Raw genomic sequence first — 12,728 nt, 5'->3', positions numbered from 1 at the left:
TCTGAACCTAAAATTATTAATGAGGTATGAATATATAATAATCCCCATCCTTTCATAAATAATGAATATCAACATACGTGGGGTAGCTTAATGTAAAATCTTCAGAAACTAACAACTGAAACAGAAAGACAAATAACTACAGTGAAATACAGTATATTTTAAAAAAAGACTTTTCATAGAAACTTGCTTTAAGATAAGTATTGCAAAGGTTCTATGAAAGGAAAAATAACTTTCACTGACTGATAATCAGTGAAAAGGTCAAACAAGAGATAAGCATAAAATTGAGACTTGGTCAATTAGGTAAGACTAATAAAGTTAGTTAGATTTCTATGAACAGAATTTAGGAAACAAAGATTTCAAAAAGAAAATAAACACCATGAGCTAAGGTTCAGTTCAGTTCAGTCGCTCAGTCATGTCCGATTCTTTGTGACCCCATGAACCACAGCACGTCAGGCCTCCCTGTCCATCACCAACTCCCGGAGTCTACTGATACCCATGTCCATCAAATCGTTGATGCCATCCAACTATCTCATCCTCTGTCGTCCGCTTCTCCTCCAGCCCTCAATCTTTCCCAGCATCAGGGTCTTTTCAAATGATTCAGCTGTTCGCATCAGGTGGCCAATATATTGGAGTTTCAGCTTCAACATTAGTCCTTCCAATAAACACCCAGGAATAAGTGAAAAACCACAAGCCATATACAGAAGGACAAAAGAGATGTATCTGACTAAATAAAAGGTTATGAGTTTACAAACACAGTAAAATAAGTTGGAGGAAAATGCCCCTAAATAAAAAGGTGCTTCTTAATATTCGAACAAGTTTAAAAAAAGGGGGTCAACTTGGCAGTGATTTAAAAAATAGGATGGAAAAGGGAAAAGTTTAAAAACAGGAAGGTAACAGTACAAGTCCTTTAAAGTGAGGCCTAAAGAAAGGAACACTGGAAATGTAACAGAAGGGACAGATTGTATAAGACATTATGAAACAAAAATTCATGAGACTTGGAATCTCATTAGATATAGGATGGAGGGGAAGGGATTTAGTATGAGGAAATTAAATGCTGACTGCTGTTTTAATTCTAGATTCCTGGAAAAAGTATGGTATCTTTTAGCATAATTAAGGAAGCCAGAACTAAATGTTAGTCTAAATGTTCAATGAAAAAATTTTCAAAATAAAACAAGAAAGCTGATATGACAAAGAGGAGATAGATACAAATCCAACTAATAATTACATTTCCAAAACTGATCATAAAAGTATGTAGGCTTAACCTACGAAAACTATTTTTAAAAGGTGTTTCAATTGTTTAGAAAATTAAAAATAGAAAAAGTGGTATAGAAAAGGACCAATAGGCAATTCAGAAAAGAAATACAAATGACCACTATTGCATAATATATTGACAAAATGTTACATTACTTAAAAATCACAAAAGATTTAACAATCAGTATACTCAAAAGTAAGATAGGTAACGGCATATATTTTGTTGTGTGAAAAGTAACCCAGTAACATACATCAAAAACTTTCAAAATATATAGCATATTTTTTGAGTAATGAATTGTAATTTTAAGAATCTAGATTAAAAAGCCTGAGAAGGCAATGGCACCCCACTCCAGTACTCAGTACTCTGAGTCGGACACAACTGAGCGACTTCACTTTCACTTTTCACTTTCATGCATTGGAAAAGGAAATGGCAACCCACTCCAGTGTTCTTGCCTGGAGAATCCCAGGGACAGGGGAGCCTGGTGGGCTGCCATCTATGGGGTTGCACAGAGTCGGACACGACAGAAGCGACTTAGCAGCAGCAGCAGCAGATTAAAAAGTATCTATGGCTCTAGAACAAATTCATTCTTGAGATATAAGCTTATGTCTTCATGGTTTAAATTAGTAAGCAAATTTTAACATATATATTCAAGAATAAGGAAAAAATTAAAATAGATAATCACATGCAGAATACTATACAGTGATTAAATTTATAAAATATATATCGTTAAATTCATAACATAAATAATAGTACCAAGGAATTTAGAGTATCTGATTTTCAAAAATATATTCACCTGTTAACCTTTACTTCTGATACTCATGGTTAATATTTTGTACATGGTATACTAAATTTTCTATGTGTATGAATATATGGGCAGAAAAGTAAAAATTATATCTCTTTTTCTACTTTTCCTACTTAGCCTATGTATATATGAAAGTTAAATAATGTTCAGAATGTAAGTACTGGTCTCACTTTAATAGAATGGAGAACAAAAAACATAATAAAACACTAAACCAGAGAGTAAAGACAAGTCAGGTTATGGTTACGCTGATTTACATGACACCTAAAAGCAATAGGAATTCCTGGATTAGATCATGAACCAAGGGAAAAAAAAAAAAACTTTTTTCTTCTATTTAGGCCATTCTTAGAGCATCAGACAAAATCTGAATGAAATTTATGTACATAAGGTCAGTATTATACAAATATTGCTTTCCTGATTTTTAAAACATGTACTGTGGTTGTGAAGAATACATCTGCTTTTAAAGAAATGTATACTAAATTAAGTACTAGGAGTAAAGTGGCATCATGTCAACAAATTATTCTCAAAGAGTTAAAAAATAATAATTGGTATATAATAGATTTGGATATATAAATGTATACTCACATTTATGCATTTCTGTGTATATATATATATAGAGAAAATATGATAAAGCAAATGTTGTAACATGTTAACATTTGGATAATATGCATGAAGAATCTGCACAGGAATTCCTTGTAGAATTCTTGTAATTCATCTGTGACTGTAATCATCTCAAAATTTTAGAAATTTTAAACACTAACATAAAAAAAGTGATGATTTAACAAAATTAAACACCATTCATTAATTCAATAAACAATCACTGAAGTCAAACACTAGTATACAGCAGTAAACAAACCAGATAAAAATCTCTCACTTCAAGCAGCTTACCTTCTAATAGGGGGAGACAGACAATGAATAAATACCTAAAGGACATACTATGTTAGATAATAGTAAGTACTACAGAGAAAGGAGAGAAGGCACACACACACACACAGAAGATGAGGATAAAAAGTCCTTTGCAGTAGGAGGGAAGATATGCAATTCCAGATACCATCCATAAGAGAGGCCCCACTGAAAAGATGACACAGGACTCTGAGGCAAAGAGCACACATGATAGGTTTCACCAAAAGCACATGATGATGGCTTACCTCAGCACTACAGTAAAAAATGATTGATGCAATTTGCAAATCAATTAGACAACATACGTTGATAGTTTAGCTATAGGCTGGGAAAGAAAGACTGAATGACTACATGGTTTACAGCTGAGCAACTAGAAGCACAAAGCTGCCATTATGGGGAAATGGCTTAGCAGGGGATGGAAGTGTGAAAGTTTGTTTTTTTTAAATATATTGGGACCATTAAATACTAAATTATGATTTTCAACGGAATCATCATTTAGCTGTGGTCTGGAATCCAGAGTAAAGTTCAAGCTGGAGACATAAATCTGGGTGACATGAGCTTAGAGATGGTGTAGACAGAGAAAATGATGTCCATTAATTCCTAATACAATCACAGGGGTACAATAAACATGATACTATATAGTGTCTGTTTGGAGATCAATAATTATTTGAATTGTTGTTGTTCAGTTACCCAGTCTTGTCCAATACTTTGCAATTCCATGGACTGCAGCACACCAGGCTTCCCTGTACCTCACCATCTCCCAAAGTTTACCCAAGTTTATGTCCATTGCATCGGGGACACCATCCAGCCATTTCTTCTTCTAATGACGACTTCTCCTTCTGCCCTCAATCTTTCCCAGAATCAGGACTTTTCCAATGAGTCAACTGTTCACATCAAGTGAACAAACACTGAAGCTTCAGCTTCAGTCCTTTCAAGGAATATTCAGGCTTGATTTCCCTTAAGATTGACTGGTTTAATCTCCTCGCAATCCAACAGACTCAAGTGTCTTCTCCAGGACCACAGTTTGAAGGCATCAATTCTTTGGTGGTGTGCCTTCTTTATGTCCCGCTCTCACAACCCTATGTGACCAGTGAGAAGACAATAGCCTTGAATATACAGACCTTTCTTAGCAGAATACTGTTTCTGCTTTTCAACACACTGCCTTAGTTCAATACAGTCGCTCAGTCATGTCCGACTCTTTGCGACCCCATGAATCGCAGCACACCAGGCCTCCCTGTCCATCACCAACTGCCGGAGTTCACCCAAACTCATGTCCATCAAGTCAGTGATACCATGCAGCCACTTCATCCTCTGCTGTCCCCTTCTCCTCCTGCCCCCAATCCCTCCCAGCATCAGAGTTTTTTCCAATGAGTCAACTCTTCGCATGAGGTGGCCAAAGTATTGGACTTTCAGCTTCAGCATCGGTCCTTCCAATGAACACCCAGGACTGATCTCCTTTAGGATGGACTGGTTGGATCTCCTTGCAGTCCAAGGGACTCTCAAGAGTCTTCTGCAACACCACAGTTCAAATGCATCAATTCTTCAGTGTTCAGCTTTCTTCAGTCCAGCTCTCGCATCCATACATGACTACTGGAAAAACCACAGCCTTGACTAAACAGACCTTTGTTGGCAAAGTATTGTCTCTGCTTTTCAATATGCTATCTAGATTGGTAATAACGTTCCTTCCAAGGAGTAAGCGTCTCTTAATTTCATGACTGCAGTCACCATATGCAGCGATTTTGGAGCCCAAAAAAGTAAAGTCAGCCACTGTTTCCCCGTCTATTTCCCATGCAGTGATGGGACAAGATGCCATGATCTTTGTTTTCTGAATGTTGAGCTTTTAGCCAACTTTTTCACTCTCCTCTTTCACTTTCATCAAGAGGCTCTTTAGTTCTTCTTCAGTTTCTGCCATGAGGGTGGTGTGACCTGCATATCTGAGGTTATTGATATTTCTCCCGGCAATCTTGATTCCAGCTTGTGCTTCTTCCAGCCCAGCGTTTCTCATGATGTACTTTGCAAAGAAGTTAAATAAGCAGGGTGACAGTATACAACCTTGACGTACTCCTTTTTCTATTTGGAACCAGTCTATTGTTCCATGTCCACTTCTAACTGTTGCTTCCTGACCTGCATATAAGTTTCTCAAGAGGCAGGTCAGGTGGTCTGGTATTCCCATCTCTTTCAGAATGTTCCACAGTTTATTGTGATCCACACAGTCAAAGGCTTTGGCATAGTCAATAAAGCAGAAATAGATGTTTTTCTGGAACTCTCTTACTTTTTCCATGATCCAGCGGATGTTGGCAATTTGATCTCTGGTTCTAAACTTGATCTCTTTTCTAAAACCAGCTTGAACATCTGGAAGTTCACGTTCACATATTGCTGAAGCCTGGCTTGGAGAATTTTGAGCATTAGTTTACTAGCATGTGAGATGAATGCAGTTGTACAGTACTTTGAGCATTCTTTGGCATTGCCTTCTTTAGGACTGGAATGAAAACTGACCTTTTCCAGTCCTGTGGCCACTGCTGAGTTTTCCAAACTGGCTGGCATGTTGAGTGCTACACTTTCACAGCATCATCTTTCAGGATGTGAAGTAGCTCAACTGGAATGTCATCACCTCCACTAGCTTTGTTTACAGCGATGCTTCCTAAGGCCCACTTGACTTCCCATTCCAGGATGTCTGGCTCTAGGTGACTGATCACACATCGTGATTATCTGGGTCATGAAGATCTTTTTTATACAGTTCTTCTGTGTATTCTTGCCACCTCTTCTTAATATCTTCTGCTTCTGTTAGGTCCATACCATTTCTCTTTTATCGAGCCCATCTTTGCATGAAATGTTCCCTGGGTATCTTTAATTTTCTTGAAGAGATCTCTAGTCTTTCCCATTCTGTTGTTTTCCTCTATTTCTTTGCATTGATCGCTGAAGAAGGCTTTCTTATTTCTCCTTGCTAATCTTTGGAACTGTGCATTCAGATGCATACAGCTTTCGTTTTCTCCTTTGCTTTTCGCTTCTTTTCTTTTCACAGCTATTTGTAAGGCCTCCCCAGACAGCCATTTTGCTTTTTTGCATTTCTCCATGGCGATGGTCTTGATCCCTGTCTCCTGTACGAACCTCTGTCCATAGTTCATCAGGCACTCTATCAGATCTACTCCCTTAAATCTATTTCTCACTTCCACTGTGTAATCATAAGGGATTTGATTTAGGTCATACCTGAATGGTCTAGTGGTTTTCCCTACTTTCTTCAATGTAAGTCTGAATTTGGCAATAAGGAGTTCATGATCTGAGATACAGTCAGCTCCCGGTCTTGTCTTTGCTGATTGTATAGAGCTTCTCCATCTTTGGCTGCAAAGAACATAATCAATCTGATTTCGGTGTTGATCATCTGGTGATGTCCATGTGTAGAGTCTTCTCTTGTGTTGTTGGAAGATGGTGTTTACTATGACCAGTGCATTCGTTTGTCATAACTTTCTTTCTTTCATCAGCAGAGTAATGTCTCTGCTTTTCAACCCACTGTCTAGGTTTGTCATAACTTTCCTGCCAAGAAGCAAACATCTTCTGATTTTATGGCTACAGTCACCATCTGCAGTGATTTTAGAATCCAAGAAGAGGAACTCTGTTACTACTTCCACCTTTTCCCCTTGTATTTGCCATGAAGTAATGGGGCCGGATGCCATTAGTTTTTTAATACTTAGTTCTAAGCCAGTTCTTCTACTCTCCTCCTTCACCCTCATCAAAAAGCTCTTTGATACCTCTTAGTTTTCTGCCATTAGAGTGGTATCATCTGCATATCTGAGGTTGTTGATGTTTCTACTGTCTATTTTGATTTCAGATTGTAAACTGTTCAGTCCAGCATTTCTCATAATGTACTCAACGTATAAACAAACACGGTGACAGCAGACAGACCTGCTGTATTCCTTTCTCGATCTTGAACCAATCAGTTGTTCCATACAGGGTGTGAACTGTTGCTTCTTGACTCGCATACAGGTTTCTCAGGAGACAGGTAAGATGGTCTGGTGTTTCCACCTCTTTAAGAGCTTTGAACAGTTTGTTATGATCCACACAGTCAAAGGCTTTGGGAAGATCCCCTGGAGAAGGAAATGGCAACCCACTCCAGTATCCTTGCCTGGAAAATCTCATGGACAGAGGAACCTGGTGGATTGCAGTCCATGGGGTCGCAAAGAGTCGGGCACGACTAAGCGACTAACACACACAAGAGCTTTCCACAGTTTGTTATGATCCACACAGTCAAAGGCTTTAGCACAGTCAAGGAAACAGATGTTTTTCCTGATATTCCGTTGCTTTCTCTGTTATCCAGCAGATGTTGGCAATTTGATCTCTGATTCCTCTGCCTTTTCTAAACCCAGCATGGACATCTGGAAATTCTTGGTTCACATAATGCTGAAACTTAGCATGTAAGATTTTAAGCATGACCTTACCAGCAAGGGAGATGACTACAACTGTCCTACGATTTGAACATACTCTAGTATTACCCTTCTTGGGAAGTGGGATGAGGATTGACCTTTTCTAGTCCTGTGGCCACTGCTGGGTCTTCCAGATCCTTTGACATACTGAGTGCAACTCTTGGATAGCATCATCCTTTTAGAGCCACAATAATAACAAGTACGAATAGGACATCTGCAAAATAACAGTTCAGTAAGAAAAGTCTCTGAAATAATAACCTACTGAAAAGAAACACCAAAAATGAGATGTCTCCTAAGAATTTAGAAATAAGGAAAATAATGCTGCCCAAAGTCCTTATAAAATTTGTTTTCATTTCACTGAGGAAATTAGTAAAATCAGAGATCCATGAAGTCCTTTTAACAAGAATGAACACTAACAAAGGGTTTATGAACCAAAACTTACAATTGTTCAAAATGGAGCCAGTTGATGGAAAGTGCCCAAGCCATCTTCATAACAGGTACTGTGGCATAACTCAAATATGATCATCCTGACAATTATACCTCTCAACTTTAATTAACATCTTGGTGTTTTGGCATTCTTGAGGGAAAGAGTTTGGGAGGTAAGTTATGAATTTAAATCCTAGTTTTGTTTCTTATGCAACAATGTGACCTCAGCCACTTTCTTTTTTTGTTTTCTACCTTGTAAACTGCATACAAGACCTATTTAACAGTACTGGTGTGAAGATTAAATGACATAAAAAAACATCAGTATAGTACAAGCCCAGAGTAGAAACTCAGGCAGCTCTTTTGTTTCCAAGGTTAAGAAATGGGTCTGAGTCAGGTAAAAATATAAAAAGCTATGTGACTAATGAGTGTGAATATAAGTACTAGAGTCTACATGGCTCTAGAATGCTACTATCCTATGACGGTTGACAGTTTTTCCATACTAGAAACATGGGATGAACATGTACTATTTACATATTAGATTATGTAGTAGCAGTTTCATTAAGTCAGTGCTAGTCTTTCAGTCATGTTATACTCTCTGCAAACTCATGGACTATAGCCTACCAGGCTCCTCTGCCTATGGAATGCTCCAAGCAAGAATAATAGAGTGGGTAGTCATTCCCTTGTCCAGAGGATCTTCTCTATCCACAGACACAACCCTGGTCTCCTGCACTGCACACAAATTCTTTACAGTGTGAGCCACCAGGGAATTCAATTTCACTAAAAATAAAATCTTATTTCTAACCACAAAAGAGCTAAGCATTTGGACACACAGACTCCTTTTCATCAGGAAAGCAAAACATTACATGAATATAGCTGTAGACAAGTTAAAACTAAATAGGTTATAAAAAATAATACAACAGAGTGCTGAAGGGGTGATAAATTCTGTTTAGGAAAATAAATAAATAAATAAAGGTGTTCTTGAAGAAGACAGCACTTAACCTGAATCATTAAGTAAAGAATTTTAATTGGAGGGGAACATATTCAACAAAGCAATCATGTTTGCAGTTTATTCTACTATTTTCAAGCAACTTTTGTCTTATTTCAAAATGTGTACTATAAACAATGAATCCTAGAGAAAGCAATGTGACTTGCTAATAGTCTTAGAAAAACCATACAGTAGTAAGACAAACTAAAAAGAGTCTACCACTTCTAGGTACAAGACTCTCACTTTGCCCAACATGTTTATTAAAGGAATACCATAGCATCAAATACTTCTACAAAATTAAGGACTATAAAGAGTGCCTATAATATATGTCTTTTCCTCCACTATTTTTTACTTTATATAAAGGCGAAGGATAAAATCAAGTGTAAAGAAAACTGTAGAAGTCATCCTTCTATCCCTTTCTTTGTTGATGTTAGACTGTCCTGGAAAGTAAAAGCTATGGAGTTTCACTGAATCTAATAAGAAACTGTGGCAAACAGATAAATACTGATAGAACAAAATTAACATAAAAAACATTTTTAAGTCACTACAAACGACATGCATACATAATAACGGGTTAAATAACATAGCTACTGATTGCAATAGGTAGATCATGAGTCAACCTAACAAACTAATTTTTAAAAGATAATATTTATGAGATGATTATAAACTTTAAATGTCTTATTTGGAGATTCTGCTAAAATACTGTCATCTTGCATTATGAGAATGATATTGGTTGTTGTTTAGTTGCTAAGTCATGGAGTGATGTTTTAAAAAGAGAGAAGGGAAGCTCTTATTTTTTAGATACATTTTGAAATATTCAAAGATGGAATGCTATCTACAATGACCTTCAAAAATAACACAGGAAAGATTGGCGATGACTTGTTAACTGCTGTAACTTAGATTTATATGGAGAGTTTATTATACTATTATGATTTCCATAGAAAAAGGCTAAATTTTTCCATAAGAACTTTTATAAAACAAAATTTGAAAACTGCAATAACAAAGTCAACTCACCTTTATTCTTATAAAGGTGAGTATAAAATAATACAAGCCTTAACCCACTGATACCATTGATACTACGTCTCTGACAGTACTACTTTCAATTAAATGACTGTGTACTCATATGACATAAAGATATGATACAGTAAGAATACTTAGAGCTTTTCTAAACTTCTCAATCATGTGTAAATGAGACTATATTCTGAGACTGAACTCAAATACTACAAAAATACATAAAGAGCTCACAAGAAATCAGAGCTGCATCTAAAAATAAAAAGCAAGGAAATCATAACTACACCTTATTCCATGTCGATCATCTTCCCAATCCCTTCACACGGACTACGATTTATTTATAAGAGAGGCATGGAAAGCAAAGAAGATACTATAATTAATTTTCTAATCACTGCTAAGGCTATTTATGAAGCAAAGTTTCCAAGACATTCCAATGTGTCAGTGAGATTTTATAAAGTATTAACAGTATTATAATTAACAAATAGCTCATATCAAGAACCTTTCCTTGGTAACCATTATAGAAACAAAGATGACAAGTATATACATACTGGAGGCCGGCCAGGTCGACCTCTTTTTCTTTTTCCTTTGACCTCTGTTTCTTCAAGTTCACTGCCAGCATCAGAATGGGCAGTAGTCTCATTAGTTGAATCTCTAGAAAATATGATACATTATTTTAGTGAACAAATTAATAAATACATACCTATTAATAATACAATGCAGCTCTACTCCTCTAGCTTTCTTACCTTTTGCTGTATGTACACATATAGCTGATTAGAAGTGGTTTATACTTTCAGGTTCAGAAAAAATCTTTAGCAAATTCAAAATATTACCCTCCCTGGTTAACATTACATAACAATGAATAAAATGATTTTCCAAACTGAGAAATACTGACAAGGAAATAAAACTGTGGAAATGGCAGCTACTATAGAAAATATAAAGGCAAAGTATAACTACAAAAGGCTAATTCTTCAATATAAAAAAAATAAAGGTTTGGGAGGAACTTTATTCATTTCATAATATAATGAAAGTGTGTTAGTAAATGTTTAAGAATGGCACTTCAAAAAATTTATGCACATAAATTATTAGAAACGGTACCAATATAAAGGAAGTAGAGCACACAAATTACAAGCGATAATAAAAATGCACAATATTCTTTATCATAAATTCTATCTAGTTCAGTTGAGTCGCTCAGTCGGATCCAACTACTTGCAACACCATGACCCCAGCAAGCCAGGCCTCCCTGACCATCACCACCTCCCAGAGTCTACCCAAACCCATGTCCATTGAGTCGGTGATGCCATCCAACTACCTCATCCTCTGTCGTCCCCTTCTCCTTCTGCCCTCATCTTTCCCAGCATCAGGGTCTTTTCAAATGAGTCAGCTCTTCGCATCAGGTGGCCAAAGTACTGGAGTTTCAGCTTCAATATCAGTCTTTCCAATAAACACGAGGACTGATTTCCCTTAGAATGGACTGGTTGGATCTCCATGCAGTCCAAGGGACTCTCAGGAATCTTCTCCAACACCACAGTTCAAAAGCATCAATTCTTCGGCGCTCTGCTTTCTTTATAGTCCAACTCTCACTTCCATACATGACTACTAGAAAAACCATAGCCTTGACTAGACTGACCTTTGTTGGCAAAGTAATGTCTCTGCTTTTGAATATACTATCTAGGTTGGTCATAACTTTCCTTCCAAGGAGTAAGCGTCTTTTAATTTCATGGCTGTTGTCACCATCTGCAGTGATTTTGGAGCCCAAAAATCAGAGGTTTCCCCATCTATTTCCCATGAAGTGATGGGACCAGATACCATGATCTTTGTTTTCTGAATGTTGAGCTTTAAGCCAACTTTTTCACTCTCCTCTTTCACTTTCATCAAGAGGCTTTTTAGTTCCTCTTCACTTTCTGCCATAAGGGTGGTGTCATCTGCATATCTGAGGTTATCGATAACCTGGCAATCTTGATTCCAGCTTGTGCTTCTTCCAGCCCAGCGTTTCTCATGATGTACTCTGCATAGAAGTTAAATAAGCAGGGTGACAGTATACAGCCTTGACGTACTCTTTTTCCTATTTGGAACCAGACTGTTGTTCCATATCCAGTTCTAACTGTTGCTTCCTGACCTGCATATAGGTTTCTCAAGAGGCAGGTCAGGTGGTCTGGTATTCCCATCTCTTTCAGAATGTTCCACAGTTTATTGTGATCCATACAGTCAAAGGCTTTGGCATAGTCAATAAAGCAGAAATAGATGTTTTTCTGGAACTCTCTTGCTTTTTCCATGATCCAGCAGATGTTCACAATTTGATCCCTGGTTCCTTTGCCTTTTCTAAAACCAGCTTGAACATCTTTAAGTTCACAGTTCACATACTGCTGAAGCCTGTCTTGGAGAATTCTAAGCATCTATCTAGTTTACAGATTCATATAAAATGATGTTGACAATTTTGTGAAACTCTTGTATCCCTAGCTAACCTATGCTTTCAACTGATGAGCGAACAGGCTTTTGACGTGAAAGACAGTTGCTACCTTTGTACACTTTAATGAACACAATGCAAAAGAAATGACAAAGCCATCTGTTGTAACTTCACTCATTAGTCAATGTTGTGAGCATCTTTTTTACTGAATTGCATATGTATTAGTTTTCAAACACTAGAAGAATATGTCATCAAATTTTTGTGGTGTCATAATATAATGACTAAAGACCTGTTAGATCTTTAAGTTTAATCTGCATTATTAACAATTTCTCCATCATTTTATTGTATCCACAAACAATGAAACAATTCACTGAGTCCTGATTTATAGTGTTTGCTGACTTTCATAAAGTGAATACTCTTAACACAACCAAATTCAAACTAGCAAAGTGACATCACCAAATACAGAGTTGAGAGGTAATTAACAATAGTAGTACACTACTACAAAGTATTTCCACCATACATGGAAGAGGTGT

General features: G+C 36.9%; 1 protein-coding gene across 1 annotated transcript in view; it reads right to left on the bottom strand.

The window, feature by feature from the left end:
- The window catches only part of STAG1 (stromal antigen 1), a 470,948-nt gene that overhangs the window by 318,339 nt on the left and 139,881 nt on the right, over nt 1-12,728 (bottom strand). The window contains exon 3 of the mRNA XM_018050852.1: nt 10,340-10,442. Coding sequence (XP_017906341.1) covers nt 10,340-10,442 — 103 coding nt within the window. The remainder of the gene's footprint in view (nt 1-10,339; nt 10,443-12,728) is intronic.

Source organism: Capra hircus, chromosome 1, assembly GCF_001704415.2.
Source record: "Capra hircus breed San Clemente chromosome 1, ASM170441v1, whole genome shotgun sequence".
Taxonomy (NCBI): Eukaryota; Metazoa; Chordata; class Mammalia; order Artiodactyla; family Bovidae; genus Capra; species Capra hircus.
The sequence above is the reverse complement of the archived record's forward strand: the minus strand, read 5'-3'. Positions and strand labels throughout refer to the sequence as shown.